This window comes from Setaria italica, chromosome VIII (assembly GCF_000263155.2).
Source record: "Setaria italica strain Yugu1 chromosome VIII, Setaria_italica_v2.0, whole genome shotgun sequence".
Taxonomy (NCBI): domain Eukaryota; kingdom Viridiplantae; phylum Streptophyta; class Magnoliopsida; order Poales; family Poaceae; genus Setaria; species Setaria italica.
In genome coordinates this window covers 29,075,568-29,091,611 of record NC_028457.1, presented here as the reverse complement: position 1 = coordinate 29,091,611, position 16,044 = coordinate 29,075,568, and the positions used below count along the sequence as shown (strand labels likewise).

Sequence of the window (16,044 nt, the reverse complement as noted above, 5' to 3'; positions counted from 1 at the left end):
TACTTCCGGGGATTCTGGGTTTCAGTTTCAACCAATATTTTAGATAGTGTTATTTTACAAAGATGAGAATGTTAGTACACGTACTGTTCTAAAAGTGATTGTTACATTTTATTCTAGTACCATAGAATAATTTCACTTTCAGCATTTATCACACGCCTTCTCCTTTTCCTTTTGTAAGTATGGCCATACATTTGGGAAAGAAAGAAGAATAGCCATTCTAAGCACAAAACACAAAACGAAAGGTTTGATAGCCAGATAATACACATTTACATTAGAATGGAGAACAAAACCATAAGATTGGAAGCTTAACAATTGGGGCCAAAAAGACATTCCAACCATCTTTTCAGCTCTGATGGTACAGAAACACCTCGAATTTTAACTATAGTAGGGAAACCCAAGAGTCTAGTAAAAGAGTTCAAAACAGCATAATACTACATAAGTTCATATTCAGCCATTCTAGTAAGGTACAATGAAGCTCTAACTGAAACTGACAGATGACAAAAAAAGAGATGCAAAACAGCTAACTAAAAATTTTCATATAGCTAAGTTGTCTGCTATGATTTATCACAAGCAGGAAGCAAACTTCGTTCTGCCCACCCTCAGAGATGAAGCTCACACAGTGTTTGCAGTGTCAGCAAGTGATCGCAATATACATCCTAAGCCTGCCTTCTCAGTCAGTTTTTCATGAATTTTGAGGCACTGGTCACATGTTGGTCTGTCCCCTGTCGATAATCCTCTATAAAGGTACCTGCAAGAAAATTCATGTTTAAATCATGTTGCTTTCATACACCGCTTTCCACAAAAATCATAAACAAAAGAGCACGTAAGGAAATATTGATGCCTCGCTCCAAAACCTTTTACTGCTCATAGAGCAACTGCTATAGCCCCCTGCTTGTCACAGCTTGTACTGAAAAGCAGATTTCTCAGCTAACCAGCAGGGAGAAAAAAAAGCAGAGGTTGTACCAAAAGCCAGGATTCTGCAGTAGCTTATTGGTAAGCAGATTCTGTGAATGAACTAAAAAGCAGCAATAAGCAGAAGCTGCTTTCCAACAGCATTTTAAATAAGAAGCTTATGCAACAAGCAGAAGCTGTGCCATCAAAGGAGCCAAAGAATCATATGTGGACAGATGTTAGGAGACACACACATCAATTAAAGTGAAGAAGAATTGCAGTGAAGTAGTGCATAGACAACTCAATTGGCCACAAATTTTGTCATAAAAAAATGTGTTGCAACTTAATAAATAATAGGAAATAGGAGTGGCAATGTGGATAAGCCTAGGTACATCAGTCAGCATATCTGATCAACGAACATGATGGTGCAGAAAGCACTATTAAGATTAAGACAGAAGTAATGTATCCAAATTTCATGCTCCGGTAAGACTAAGTACAGTGATTGTTTAACTCTTGAAGCATACTGCCACACTTTGTGGATGAGGCCAGACTTCAAGCTCACAGAATCAAAGAAAGCAATAGACAATCTTACCTTACCTTAACTGGGTTGATTTAATTTAGCTTAGCTTGTATAGCTCTATCTTGAAGTTTTTTCCTTTTAGGGTACTTTGGTGCCCCTTTTGTTTTATCCTTGTACAGTTTCTTCTTCCTTTTTAATATATTTTATCACAGTGCCCCCCCCCCCCCCCCCCCCCGCTGTACAGTTTTCAAAAATAAAATTCATTGTCAACTGTAGCGCAAATTTGCAAAAATTGTACACATTCAGACACGTAGATATCATTTTGCACACTGACTTCAAAGTATGGCTTTGATCATAATTTTCTATTGTAATATATCTGTCAAATAAAATTATGGAGAATTTTTAAAGAGGAATTTACACATTGTTTCATATGGCTGATCCAAAATGTATAAAGATATAATTATCAAAGCCAAAGTAGACTGAATGCGCAAAATCTAAAATAGCATTTATTTTAACTAGAGAGAGCAACAGCCCCCAAAAAACAAATCTATATACTCCAATGGAATCATTCTCAAATTTAGTCTCTAAGTTATTAACATTTCTAGTTCCCAAAAGGGAAAAGATTGAAAGTTAAGTCCGAACCAGGACGCATTGACAGATCGTTAGGAGCATGGCAGGATCAAAATCACAAGCTCTGTTCCACATTAGGAAGTATGATGTTTTCAATTCATCAACTATGACACATACAGGGAGGATCAATACAACTAAATGCTACAATACAGTGATACACATCTGGAATCCAAACCAGAAACTGGCTATTGGCACCATCCGAAGTAAAAAGACACTGCCCTGCTCTGACCAAGAAAATTGAATCTCGGAAGAGTTATGAAAATGGAGGGGAGGTGAAGAGGAATGGAGATGTGTCTCACTTCATGAGGATGTCGTAGTACTCAGGATCTAGCGAATTGAACATGCCGTCGACGTCCTTAATCGCCATCATCGCCCGGTGCACCACAATCCAATTCGCCGACTGCGCCCAACCAACACTGCCTGTCAAGAAATCCAGATCGAAGCCATGGAAGAAACAAGACCAAGCATTGAAAAAAAAAATCGAACCTTGCATCGCTCATCTCGGGTCTTGAGGGGCGACCCCTCGAGCGCCGTCTTCAGGGCTTCCACCGGCTTCGACCTGCGCGCGCCGCGCAGAAAGGATTGGGCCAATCAAGAAGCGGGGGAGGAGGAGGAGGTCGGCAGGAGAAGGGGGAAGGGGGATTACTGCTTGAGGAGTGTCTCGATCTTGCGGGACTTCTGCTCGATGCGGGTGATGATGGCCTCCAGGTTCTCGTCAGCGTCGGGGTACGCCGACGAGGAAGCCATCCCGCCGGCGACTGGGAAGGCGGGTCGGGTCGGCTCCCTCTTGTGCTAGGTGCTCTGTTCTTGGTGGTATCCGTGGATTCGGCTCGTCTGCTTGTAATTGGCAGGTAGTCAGAAACAGAGTGTCTTCTAGATTTTTACACACATGCCAGTTTAAATCATCATTTCATTCTCTGCAAAGTCCGCCTGGACACACGAAACTGTTCTAAAACGGCCAAGGTAGTGCATAGGGATATTTTTCCATGCCATGATTGAAAAAAGAATGGAAGAACGATATTAACAGCATAGCTATTATGTCTTCTAGACGAGTCAGATTGCACAGAGATCCCGAGTCTGCATTATTACTTTTTGAAAGATTTATTTACACTATTACTGTTTGGCACAGCCAAACTCCTCACATTATACCCCCAACTTTCAAGAGGGCCCATTGATTCATGTTTCCCTAGACCCTAGCTCAGTGTTCTCGCCTCGTACTTTTCAGTTTTCAGAAGGCTGGACGTGGGCTGTCGATAGGCTAAGTAGGGCGCGGTGACTGCCGAGCCGGCGACGCCCATGAGCAAGGGTCGAGGGCGAGGCGGCGAGGCGGCGCCGGTGAGGCCTACTCCAGCCCTTCGATTCCTCGTACCAGGACGCGATGTGGCGCTCAGGGACAACCCGGATAAGCCACAAAGGGTTTTTTCCGCCTTCAATCGATCAATTCTACATAATCCTTCATATATGAAGTACAAACTAGTGAACTAGTTTATTTATTGTTTGAGCGTGTATCCCTCAATTTTGTTCTTTTCATTTTTCTATACATGTCAAATTGATCTAGACGTTGGTGTCCCAAAAGCCATTCCTTCTATAAGTAAGTCGATCTGAAAATATGAATCCGGTTCTAAAAAATGCAACGTGTTATATAATGACACAAGAAAGATCAAATGATCTAGCCATGATAAATAGCATTTGAGAGTGACATATTGGAAAGATTGATTTTTTTAAGTGGAAAAAAACATTGATTATGAGTATATCCTTGAAGAGTTTATTCCAAGGAACACCAAAAATTGATGTTGTCAAGTGAAAATTATGCAACTAAGATTAAATAAGTACAATTCTTAATACATATTATTGCTATTGCTATGTACTCCCTTTAGGTTTTTTTTACACGTCACATTAGGTTTGTCCTAAGTCAAATTTGTGCCACTTTGATCAAGTTTATAGAAAAATTCAACAACATCTACAAGACCAAAATTATTTCATTGAATCCACAATGAAATATATTTTGATAGTGCATATGTTTGGTAGTATAGTTGTTATTATATTTTTCTATAAATTTAATTAAAGTTACATGTTTGACTTAGAACATGTAAAAAAACGGAGGGAGTAATACATTACCCTATAGATTGCTTTATTGTCCTAATTCGCTGTACAGGTTAGAGTCGCAATGCAAAAGATATAAACCAAATACACAACGGGCAATATGGAACAGCATTAGCTCATGAAAACATGCTCAAGGGAGCCTCGATACAGTCGCAATACGGGCACTGAGATAGTGTTCAGCTCATCAGAATCCGTTCTTCCGAAATCGTGCCTGCCCATTCCACCCTCTGACGTCCTGCCACCAAACTTAGCTTAGCTTCCACTTCCACTCGCCCCTGCACTCACGTCCACCTGCAACTGAAGGGCACACTCCAGGTCCGAGAGCACATCCTCCATCGACGGACGGTCAATTTCCTGATCAGCAACACACTTCGCAGCGATTTCGACAAACTTGTTCAGAGACTGCAGATTAATTTCTCCCTTAAGGGCGGGGTCAAAAAAAAGATGAAGCCTGCCCTCCTCCTTGTAACGCAATGCCCATTCTAACATGTATTTCTTTGGAAGAATTCGACCCAGTTTTCCAGACAGGACCTCGAACAACAGAGCACCAAAAGCATGGACATCTGATTCCTCAGTTAGGCCATGAGGTTCTGCTGCTAAGAAATTGACACGTAAGACCCAGTAGTTGCTAGCATTATCGGACAAACCACCATCAGTAATCTTGGCAACCCAATTCTCATCGAGGAGAATAGTTTCTGTGTTCAGGTTCCCGTGGATAATGCCATGCTTTGTACCTCTCTGAAGGTAGTGTAGGCCACGAGCTGCACCAATGCAGATCTCCAAACGCTGCTTCCAAGTAAGGCGCTGCTCCTTGTTGTCATACAAGTGATAGTGCAGAGTTCCATGAGCCATGAAATCGTACACCAGGATCATTTCGCTGTTCTCATCGCAATAACCTACCAGGGGCACAATATGACGGTGTCTGAGCTTTGACCTCATCTCTATCACAGAATGGGATTCACGGCCACCACCATGCCTGTTTCTTGGGCACTTGATAGCCACTTTGGTTGCTCCCCCATCAATCCCACCACAGTAAACTCTACTACCAAAAATGTCATCAGGGTTAACAAGAAGCGAGTCGTCGAAGTTTCTTGTTGCAGCCTTCATCTCTTCATGAGAGAACCGGCGGCAGAGGTCTGAGGGCGAAGTATTAACTAGAGCTGGAGGCGTTGGCTTGCTCTTCCGTTGTTGTCCTTGATGTGCAGCTTTCCCAAATGTCCGGAGTCGTTCTACCGCATCAATCATATCAGGACGTCTTCCCCTTTCCATCAGCAGGCACTCACCGGCTAGCTTTGCAACCCCTTCCAGAATCTTCATGTTGTTCTGGCTTGTAATTTCAGCATCAAAGATCTCTCTCACCCCTCTGAACCCATTTGCAAGAGTGTTAGTAAATACATCAACAATGTTGGCTTCCCCACCTGATGTTGTTGCCCTTTTCCGAGTGATCAGTTCAACCAGGACAACTCCAAAACTGTAAACATCACTCTTCGCAGTGAGGCGTCCATCCCGAGCAAACAAAGGATCCATGTAACCTATGCTGCCCACTACATGGGCTGTGAACAAGGTTCTATCTGGGTCATTGACTAGTCTTGATATTCCGAAGTCTGATATTTTTGCCCTGAGGCTTCCATCTAGGCTTTCATCTAATAGTATATTTGCAGGCTTGATGTCCCCATGGATGACCTGAGTATACATGTAAGAATGCATGGATGCCAATGCCTCTGCACAATCTGTGGCGATTCTAATGCGTGCTTCCAGAGAGATTGGGATGCTGCTGTCACTGTGAAGAACGCCACTCAGGTTTCCGTTAGGGATATACTCGGTGACCATCATTAGGGCATTTTCCTCTACACAGTAACCAATGAGCCTGACTACGTTTTTGTGATTGACTTCGCGATGGGCGGTCAATTCTTGATCAAAGTTTTCCCTCACATTGTGGACAAATCTCTTCACTGCAACCACACTTTTGTCCAGGACTCCTCTGTAAACTTCTCCGAAAGCACCCCTCCCGATAATAGTTCTATAGTTGTTGGTTATTATTTCTACCTCCCATTTTGTGAAGCATTTTATATTATGATTGCTATGCGCTATCCACCTTGATCTGTCATCCCTTTGTTGCATCGATTCCATCACTTTATTTTCTGGACGACTCCTTTAAAAGTAATAAAGCAGTAAATACAACAGTTTTTGCTTTGACTAAAAGTATATATGGAGAACTGTAGAAGATGACCGAGGCAGCAAAAACCAGGACCTATACATTTATGCTTTTGTTTCTTTGTACAAATCTGTACTTTTGGTAGTCACATGTGTACGGAAAATGTGTAGTGATGAAACAGTTTCCCATCCCTCTTCAATGAATAAGTTGAATGCAGTAGACTTGTTGACCTAAAAAATTGTGAATTCCAGAGTGTCCCCTAATATCTTGTGATTTGTGGCTAGAATGAATGTTCATTGACCAAAACGTATGCACTATATAACTCATAAGGCATCTCCTTTGACCTAACCTGATTTAAACTTGTGCATGGTAATGGCACGGATTGATATTAGTTGCATGTCTTCTATTGAATTAAGTGGAGATGGCTTGCGAATTACAAATAAGTGTCGTTTTGGGTTCCATGCGGTCAATACGTTTAAACTTGAACCGCTCACATCTAAACATGAAAACTTTGCTACATTTTGCCTTGTCTTTTTACTATAATAATATTACTGGTCAAAGTAATGTTTTGATTACTGTGTCAGTATTCACAACGACGGCACTTTGATTGTAGGGCGTAGAACGAAATCCGCACACATAAAAGAAAGGCAGAATGGTTGGTCAATCCTCAATCTCTAGTTATACATGCTGGTAAGAACAGAAATATTTGATGCATACCACGGAAAAGGAAGCCCTTATGAGTGGGCTGCATCAGTCACAGCTAGTGCAAAAAGACTGGATTACAAGGTGAGAATCTCCACAAATTAAGAGCCTGATCGACATGTATGGGCAATTAAGTTAAGAATGATTCGTGCTCCACGTACCTGTGTGTTATCGATGGAGTTGCAGATGCCCACCACCATGAATCATCTATCTCTGCCTCTCTAAGCTAGTAGTAGTAGGTGATGCTCACCTCGCCGTTGATGGTAGGGACGACTGGGAAGAAGGGGAAAACTGCGCATACGACCCAAATGGCAGGTAACTCCCAAGCATGTCGTCATTGGCTGGTTACAATGGGTTTGAATATGGACGCCGAAGGAGACCATTTCCAGCTCCTGTCTTGCTCTAATACAGAAAAACAAAGGAGAAGGATAACTGGACGTCCAGGCAATTGCGCGTGGGAGGACTACTTCTGAGCAAGCTAAACTTACACGCCAGTCGGCAGGGCTGTGGAGGTGCACCGTCGGAACGAGCTAGCATTAGCTGTCGTGTGGAGAGCTGATCATCATTTCATCAGCCAGCCAGGCGCTGATCTTGATCATCAAACAAGAGATGCCGCGATCGCAACTCCAGCATGCAGGTGATTTTAGATGCATGGATTGCTCTGAAACATTTCGACGTGATGGGGCCGGCCATGGATCATCGACAATAGCCAATCGAACGCCGTCGTCAGTCAGGGTTCAGAAGATATCTCCAGCAGGCCATAACCGGAGATGGTCACACTACTCACGGCGACGAGCATAATTGGGGCGCTGGCTGAAAAGGAGATTCACCCTCAAGTCAGTGCGTGAAATGCAATGGGAGTGGCGGCGGATCCAACAGTAGAGTCATCGGTGAAGATGTGGAGGCGGCTTGGCCGCACGAATAATCATCAAAAAGGTTAATTCAAATAGCAGGCAAGGTTTTGCAAGGAAGTGGGAGCACGAAGTGAAGAAAAGGTCACTGAAGCTGATAAAGGCCCAGGCAGAACGAAAAGGGAAAAGGAGAGTGCACGGGCCTATTTGTTAGAGCTTCTTTTAAAAGTGATTATCTATGGAAAATGATTCTCTTGGAAAGTGATTATGTGGCCAAAATGATTTTGTAGGACAAACTCTATAGAGACTCTTTCTATGAGAAAAAGCTAGTTTTTTTTCAACTACCACTATCTTAGTTCATTTAATTCCCTGCAACCTTACATTTGGTACAGCTACCCCTGCTGCTCAAGGAGCTCTTCCAAACAAGTAAAGCAGTCAACGAGAACCCACTACATCTAAGCCTAAACCCAAACAAAACTAGACCAGGAATGCTGGAAAGAGAATCCTTACCTTCAGCGATAGTCAATAATCCATACTTTTCTGACTTGTGTTTGCTGGAGGAAAAGGAATTTCCTCCACGGTGAAACTTACTGGTCGATTTGAATTTCAATCCAGAAAAAGGTGTGTCCGCACTAGCTAGTTTCTGCAGGTTCGATGTTATTGTCAAACACCCAGGGTCATGCTGGAAAAGCACTCAATCGCTCATGTGCTCCCGCTCCTCAAGGTATGCCCACAGCGCTTCTGAGCTGCTTCAGCTTTCAGCTTCTTCTGCATCCTGAAGTTTGATGAACCAAATATGCTGTCAAATTAACTTGTCTTCTTTTCCAAACAAACAAAACCGTATTGATTCAACTGACATAGATGAACCAACTCAAACAAAGCCATGCCATTTCCAGGATCCCACCCTAAGTTCTAGTTTCTCGTCGAGTTCAAAAACAAAATTTAGGGCAGGCTTGCTCCCAGTAAACAGCTACCGGCAAATATATGATTTTGTACCTATGAAATTGACATGTCATAATCGGGAAAAAGGATGTCACAGTATTCTTTAACTAGAGCTAACACAAGCACGCAATGTACAACCATATTGTACATAGATCCCTAGCACGCCATTGCACAACAAGGACCACAAACACCATTGCAGGGTGACAAACGCATCTCTCTTTTGATGTGTTAGCTTCTTCTTTCATCAAACCTTCAAACCTTGAGGCACTCGCTAGTTAACCTGCTACTCACAACTCATCAACATTTGTGCGGAATATAAAATCCTCGCTCTCGAGCTCCTCATGGACCATATTTATTCTTGGAGCAGGAGGTATTATATTTTGGTAACTGTTGGACTCCAGTGACCTCTTTCCCTAGAGATTAAGAAAGGGGAAATAATTAAGAAGACAGGGCTTTGCTAGGGGGTGAAGTGATTTCAGTAATGATAAAACTTCATGTATAATTGAACCATAATGTCTACAAGGTAATTGATGAGCTCAAGTAAAATCAAAGCAAGGGTCCGAATTAACCTTCTTAAGAGTGTAAAAGAAATAATGAAAGCCGTCACCAAAGGTACTGTACTCAACAGACCATGTAAACTCGGGAGCTTCAAAAAATCGGCGTCGAAAGTGTGGCTGCCATATGAAAACTCTTCATTGAGAATAGAAAGATTACTAGATAAAAGAAAATAATAAGACACAGATTCGCCTTCAAGCTTGTTCCTCTTAGCAACTTTACTTATTTCATCATCTAAAAGACAATCTTTAGCTGTATGGTGTGATATAGTTCGTAGATGTATGAGAAAAGTAGTTCTTCTCAAAAGGAAATTGTATAAAATGCACAAATTTTTATACTGTCAAACAAAGAAATGAAACACCGTCGAACTATACCAGAAATAAATAAATCCTACATGAATGATTGTTGTAAATGAAATTCATGGAAAGTGCATTGGGACAATGAGAATATCCCTGACCTGTCCGAAGGTAATTGATACAAATATGCCTTCTGGTTTCAAAACCCTGTGGATACATTCAAGCATTTTCATCACGTTTTTTACTGTTGTAGGATTGGGGTTCCATGGATCGCCGCTGTCCACAAACAATACATCCTGTGAAAAAGGATGTTTCTTTATTAAGTCTAATAACAGGTAACATCAGGTAATGTACTAGCACTAGACACTACTAGAATGAACATAAGAACATAACACATTGTGCTGAGTTGTTTCCAATGATGCTTAATTTGTGACATGAACACTGGGTCTACTCCTGTTCCCTCTCAGTGTATTTTTACCCCAGCAGAAGTTTTGTGTTGAAACCATTTCACTGGTGCGGTATTTTGTTGCATTATTAAAGGAAACTTCTAAAATAGATGCATTGCACTTAAAAGATCACAATGAGTTTGCTCATTTCGTTGTAAGACGGGAAACCTTCAAATTCTAGCTGGGCAATACATGCTGATGCTGGCCTTTTGCACGCATGCTAAACAGATGTGATTCTCTCTTCTGCTTCTTGCTAACACATGGACAATCATCATAACACCGTATCAAGGTGGTAAAGGAGCTATCTGGTTACCTTCCAAAATGCAGTACCAACATTAACAACAACATAGCCTTTCATTCCAAAGCAAGTTAGGGTAGACTAGAGTTGAAACCCAACAAGAGCTACAAATCAGGGTTCGGGCACATGAATAGCTATTTTCCAAACACTCCTATCCAGGGCTAAATATTTGGGTATATTCCATCCCTTCAAATCTCCTTTTATTGCCTCTTCCCATGTCAATTTTGGTCTTCCTCTGCCTCTCTTAACATTATTGTCATGCCTTAAGGTTGCACTACGCACCGGTGCCTCCGGAGGCCTTCGTTGGATATGTCCAAACCATCTCAGCCGGTGTTGGATAAGCTTTTCTTCAATTGGTGCTACCCCTAACCTACAACGTATATCCGCATTCCGGACTCGATCCCTTCTCGTATGACCACAAATCCAACGCAACATACGCATTTCCGCAACACTTATCTGCTAGACATGTCATCTTTTTATAGGCCAACATTCTGCACCATACAGCATTGCAGGTCTAATCGCTGTCCTATAAAACTTGCCTTTTAGCTTCAATGGTACCCTCTTGTCATATAAAATTCCTGATGTTTGACGCCACTTCATCCACCCCGCTTTGATTCTATGACTAACATCCTCATCGATATCCCCATCTCGTTGTAGCATTGATCCCAAATATCAAAATGTATCCTTCCTAGGCACTACTTGGCCTTCCAAACTGACATCATGTAGTAGTGCCAAAGTCACATCTCATATATTCAGTTTTAGTTCTGCTGAGTCTAAAACCTTTTGACTCTAGGGTCTCCAGCCAAAACTCCAGTTTCCTATTTACTCCTACTCGACTTTCATCAACTAGCACTACATCATCCGCGAAGAGCATACACCAAGGGATATCCCCTTGAATGTCCCTTGTTACCTCATCCATCACTAAGGCAAATAGATAAGGACTCAAAGCAGACCCTTGATGCAGTCCAATTCTAATCGGAAAGTCATCTGTGTCGCAATCACTTGTTCAGACTCTAGTTACAATATTGTTGTACATGTCCTTAATAAGTCCAACGTTCGTTGGGACTTTATGTTTGTCCAAAGCCCACCACATAACATTCCTTGGTATTTTGCCAACGTACTTCCAAAATGCAGTACCACTGTACTAAAAACATTTCCAGAATGCAGTACTCAGGTTAGCACAGTATAGCATAGGCCAAACAATCACTGTATGCTTCAGATTGAGGTCATGAGATTGCCTTTTCGGCCCATGTATATTTTTTTTCTATATTCAAATTTAAGGTGCTATTTAGTGAGACTAGACCGTGCATTAGATGCTTAACACCCTACGGTCCTTCAGGTTCTAAGTTCAATGATTATCCACTATAATCAACCTTCAAACATTTGCAGATACTACTTCTGCACAAGATGGAACAAGCTCGTGAACAATGCGTACCATGGTGCCCTTCTCAATCACAAGGTCAAAGCTCTCTTGCTCGAATGGCAAGTCGAGCATGTCGGCCACCACAACATCCACGCCTGCAGGAAGCAAGGACCAAAATCTCATACAAAATGTCGGCCATTGGTAATATGACCAGGCACAAAGCGTCAAAGCATCTTCTTTTATCAGGAAATTTACCTTTGGTGCCCTGAGCCGCGAGGCGGTCGCGCATCCGCTGGACGGCGACGGGGGAGAGGTCGACGCAGGTGATGCCGCCGGCGACGCCCTCCCGCAGCAGCTCCTCCCCGAGCTGCGAGTTTCCGCACCCGACCTCGAGGACCTGCGCGCGCAGCAAAAGAAGCAGAGATGCTGTTGACTGATACCACGCGACAGGATTTGGGGGAAAGGAGGGGAGAGGGGAGGACGCACCGAGAGGGACGGGGAGAGGAGCGGCGCGAGGAGATGGCGGAAGTGGGAGAAGTCCTTGAACCACTCGTAGTGCTCCTCCTTACCGAACCGCTCGTCCCTGCGCGCGGCGGCCGCCGGGATCAGATTGCTGCTCCCCGCTCGGTCTGACGGGAAACCATATAGAAGTGGGACGAGGAGGGAGGGAGGGAGGGAGCGAACCAGTAGGAGGGGTCGAGGTAGCCCGAGGCAGTGGGCGGTGCGACGTCGGCGGCGGCGGTGGCGGCCATCGCTGGCGGTGCGCGGCGGCGGCGGCGCCGGAACGGAATGCGTAGCTGGGGTTTGGGGAAATGGAGAAAGGCTGGGGCACGGGGCCCGTTGAACCCTACGGCGGGGCGTGGTGGCCGTCCAATCAGAGATGAACGCTTGAGATTGAGCCAAAAAAAAAAGATGGGAATTGAAAAAGAACACATTCCATTGCCGGGATTTGAACCCGGGTCGCCTGGGCGAAAGCCAGGTATCCTAACCGGACTAGACGACAATGGAATTGTGTTCATGACATGCTTTTTATTTACTTAATATTTTTCTCTGGATTACCATAGGACTTACAGCTTGACAGTCGAAATAATCGTTGATTCCTCCTCTCTAATAATCGCATCAGGTTAAAATGCTCCTGACTATAACCTTGAGCATTGATGTACAAGTCTGGAAGTGTTTGCGTTTTGCGCATTGATGCAAGGCGAAAATTGCATAAGGACACCGAACTTTGCACGTATTGTTATTTGTTAATAAAGGGCAAAGTAGTCCACAAATCTATAGCTTTCTACCACAACAAACCACAAGACGTTAGAACTAAATACCTTTGATTTTTCATGTGAGTGTTATATACTACTTTGCCCTTTATTTTGGATACGCGTCCTACAATGGAGCTTCCTTGAAGAGCGCACGCGTGAGTATTGGAAAAGCTTTTCCTCGTGGCTCTCGTTAATCGTTGTGGCTATCTCCATTGTGATTGATCCTTTTTGCCATTGGGAGAAGCATCACAGAAGCGTGACATTCGATGGGATTATTCTTGCTTCCCATTGAATCGACACCAACGTAGAAATGGGTCCGAGGGTCAGGCTACATCCCTTATACCACTCAGGACAGCTTGTAGGACAAAGCCACACGCAGCCATACGTACCTACGCGCCCCGACGTCATCATCACCCTCATCGTCAGGACGACCCGTCAGGCTCAAAGATCATGCCACTACACTAGACGTGGTACGGGTCTAAAGGTGAGGTGGGACCCAGCGTCGGTCGTAATGGCGTGATTGGCGGTGGGCAGGTCGGGGAAAGCCGAGTGAAGCGGCATGCCCCGCTCAGGCTGCTGACCGGGGCTCACCCACTCATCTCTCGTGCGGACGTCAGTGAACGCTCCCGTCCTATTCACTGTCACGGGGTTGGCGGATGGGACGGGGCATGCCGCGGAAGTAGGCCAAGCTGTGAGTAAGCAGTGCACGCCGCATAGGAGCCACCATTCAGGGCGTGCAAAGCCCACGACTGCCCAAGAGGACAGGACAAGGGGCCCTTGACGCAAGACTACCCCAACCATGCCATGACCCCCGACCTCGAAGGTCGGGGACCCCTTCCATTTCTCAACGTTGTTGCCCGGTAACTGGTCTATATAAGGGAATCGGACCTCCTCTCTCTATCACGCATTCAACGCATACACCCGCATATCGCACGAACGCTTGCTTGCAAGCATCCCGTTGTAAGTTCAGTACACTTGATCCAAGAAACACGAGTCCTGCCGAAGCTAGACATAGGGATTTTCCCGAACCAGTATAACTCCTTATCTCTTGTGTGCTAGCCATCCGAAGTGAGGAGAGCACGACATACAATCACTAGTCAGCGGTCCGAAACACCGCAACTACTCTCACATATGATGAAACTCACTCTCCTTTCTCCTCATACTTGCCACGTCAGCAAAATTACTAATGTGGTATTTATTTAATGTTTATGAAACTTTTCATGAAACCTCCATTAGGGCACGTACAACGATCCGTTCCGAGCCGTCTGGGAGCCGATTCATTTGCAAAAAGCCCCCCGCGACGGCCTGGAGACGGCTTCATCGTCGCCTCGCGAGGCGACGATCCCAGCTCGTGCTCCCAGGCGAAAAAGGCGACTCCAGCACCGTTGTGCGGCTCACCGACGAACCCCTGCGTCGCTCCCTCGATCCGCTGCGGCCCCTCCGTGCGGGAAGATGGTGCCCCTCCTCTGCCTCCAACCCACGAGCCGGCGGCGCCCTTCCTCGAAACCAATGAGTAGCGGCGGCGGCGCGTTGCTAGATGCGGCGGCAGTGCCGGATGGAAGGCCGCGGCCGTGTAGGAGCAGGAAAGGTGCGGCCATGACATGGAAGCGCGGCGGCGGCTAGCGTAGGGACTCGATCTGCAGCTAGCCATGGCCTGATGGTGGCGGCTAGCTCGGGGCCTCGATTTGCCTTTGGCGATGCCCCTGATGGTGGCGTCCTCAAGATTCAGATGTAGCAGGATGGTAAGACTTCATTCCCTTCTTTTTTGAAACGAAAGACTTCAGTCCCTTCATTTGTGTCTCATCATGCTTTGGTTCTTGAACTAATTGTACGAAGAAATTAACTTGCATGAGTTTGATCTTACTATCTTCTGTATTTACTTGGACGTTGCTCATGCTACCTTTGTTGTATGTCAATTGGTTCAGGAAGAACCACCAATACAAGACCCCCATGATTTTTTGACACTCATAAAATAGTTGGATAACGTCAGTTTTCATGTACAAGGTTAATCTTTTGTTCATTTATCAATGTTGCCCAAAAATATAGTTTTGCTTGCAGCTAGAAACATGTCTATTATTTATCAGTGTTGCATACCACAGAAGTTCAGATAAGTCTCAGTGTATACTAAATTTTGGATTAGATTTGTAGTGACTGCAAGTTGTTTTCAGGTTTATAGAAGGGACATTTCTGTAACCATTGTTGTGGGTTCAGTAAGCAATCTGCTACTTCTCTTAATTAATCTCTGATATTAATGATCATACTGTATCATGCCATATCTGTCAAATGTTTCTGATACATATATAGAGCACCAGGGATTCAGTAGAAATGTGTCAAATGCAGATTGTAGTTGTTTCAAGTCTGATCACATACGAGGAAAATGCTTTTACTTGATGGTTGATTGTTGGTCCATATGTTCTTCAAGGTGTCATTCTAATTTCCAGGATGACTGCACACATGAATTGTTTTTCACTGTTGGCTAGCTGTTTACTAAATGTTTCCTAACATGTTAATTGTTTATCATTGTTGCTTTGTTCAGACGAAGGATGGTGTTAGCTAAGGCTTTGCATGGCAGCTTCAAACTATTTTAACTAGTGTCATGGTGTAGCTGTTCTCTATTGCAATTAGTTTAACTAAATTTGTATTGTTCATGTTATGTATGTATTCCGAGTATCTGTTGCTATAAATATATATATTATACTTATGCTTTAAAAAAATTTTACGTGACTTGATTGAATACATTGTGTTTTCTAAAAAAAGCAACATAATAGCATACAAAGATCAAATTATACTTCATCAACATGAGTTATGTACCCATACACGAATTAAATATTACACAGACAGCCTAATAGACAAGCCACTGTATAGTTGTTTGTTTTGTTGTCTGTGTACGATCTCCAAAGCACTTGCAGACGGTAGCTGTCTAAACTGTTGAACATGCCCTTAACCTTAGTTTTGGCAAAAAAACTAAAGACTCGATCCACCGAATAGGGAATAACAATTCGATCCTACTTGTCCTCGCATTGCCTCGCCTTTTGT

General features: G+C 43.8%; 3 protein-coding genes, 1 long non-coding RNA gene and 1 other non-coding gene across 5 annotated transcripts; 1 reads left to right on the top strand and 4 right to left on the bottom strand.

Moving 5' to 3' along the window:
• Nucleotides 1-277: 277 nt before the first annotated feature.
• On the bottom strand, nt 278-2,907 carry LOC101762941 (actin-related protein 2/3 complex subunit 5A). The gene is made up of 4 exons (XM_004979426.2): nt 2,688-2,907; nt 2,528-2,600; nt 2,341-2,441; nt 278-748 (listed from the first exon to the last, which is right to left on the bottom strand). The coding sequence occupies exons 1-4, from the start codon at nt 2,786-2,788 to the stop codon at nt 613-615; spliced, it is 411 nt and encodes a 136-aa protein (XP_004979483.1). The 5' UTR covers nt 2,789-2,907; the 3' UTR covers nt 278-612.
• Nucleotides 2,908-3,973: 1,066 nt separating this feature from the next.
• Nucleotides 3,974-7,331, bottom strand: LOC101784420 (receptor-like protein kinase FERONIA). Its single transcript, XM_022829524.1, has 2 exons — nt 7,252-7,331; nt 3,974-6,296 (listed from the first exon to the last, which is right to left on the bottom strand). The coding sequence occupies exons 1-2, from the start codon at nt 7,329-7,331 to the stop codon at nt 4,397-4,399; spliced, it is 1,980 nt and encodes a 659-aa protein (XP_022685259.1). The 3' UTR covers nt 3,974-4,396.
• A 1,379-nt stretch (nt 7,332-8,710) lies between these two features.
• Nucleotides 8,711-12,586, bottom strand: LOC101762264 (endothelin-converting enzyme 2). The gene is made up of 7 exons (XM_004979424.3): nt 12,437-12,586; nt 12,239-12,335; nt 12,008-12,149; nt 11,825-11,907; nt 9,807-9,941; nt 9,364-9,468; nt 8,711-9,207 (listed from the first exon to the last, which is right to left on the bottom strand). Exons 1-7 carry the CDS (start codon nt 12,502-12,504, stop codon nt 9,082-9,084), a joined length of 756 nt encoding a protein of 251 aa, XP_004979481.1. The 5' UTR covers nt 12,505-12,586; the 3' UTR covers nt 8,711-9,081.
• A 100-nt stretch (nt 12,587-12,686) lies between these two features.
• On the bottom strand, nt 12,687-12,760 carry TRNAE-UUC. Its single transcript has one exon. It is a non-coding gene; the product is annotated as a tRNA-Glu (tRNA).
• A 1,497-nt stretch (nt 12,761-14,257) lies between these two features.
• On the top strand, nt 14,258-15,764 carry LOC111258171. Its single transcript, XR_002678782.1, has 2 exons — nt 14,258-14,750; nt 15,177-15,764. It is a non-coding gene; the product is annotated as an uncharacterized LOC111258171 (long non-coding RNA).
• The last annotated feature ends 280 nt before the right edge of the window (nt 15,765-16,044 follow it).

What these genes read in the sequence shown, in the direction of transcription:
- LOC101784420 (XM_022829524.1), bottom strand. Translation starts at nt 7,331, where the DNA reads ATGCTTGGGAGTTACCTGCCATTTGGGTCGTATGCGCAGTTTTCCCCT. An exon ending in TCCCTACCATCAACGGCGAG is followed by an intron (nt 6,297 to 7,251) that starts GTGAGCATCACC and finishes TTACTTTTAAAG; the next exon opens with GAGTCGTCCAGAAAATAAAG.
- LOC101762264 (XM_004979424.3), bottom strand. Translation starts at nt 12,504, where the DNA reads ATGGCCGCCACCGCCGCCGCCGACGTCGCACCGCCCACTGCCTCGGGC. An exon ending in TCCTCTCCCCGTCCCTCTCG is followed by an intron (nt 12,150 to 12,238) that starts GTGCGTCCTCCC and finishes CTGCGCGCGCAG; the next exon opens with GTCCTCGAGGTCGGGTGCGG. An exon ending in TATCAATTACCTTCGGACAG is followed by an intron (nt 9,469 to 9,806) that starts GTCAGGGATATT and finishes TTCATATGGCAG; the next exon opens with CCACACTTTCGACGCCGATT.
- LOC101762941 (XM_004979426.2), bottom strand. Translation starts at nt 2,788, where the DNA reads ATGGCTTCCTCGTCGGCGTACCCCGACGCTGACGAGAACCTGGAGGCC. An exon ending in ATCGAGACACTCCTCAAGCA is followed by an intron (nt 2,601 to 2,687) that starts GTAATCCCCCTT and finishes CGGCGCGCGCAG; the next exon opens with GTCGAAGCCGGTGGAAGCCC. An exon ending in TACTACGACATCCTCATGAA is followed by an intron (nt 749 to 2,340) that starts GTGAGACACATC and finishes ATTTTCTTGCAG; the next exon opens with GTACCTTTATAGAGGATTAT.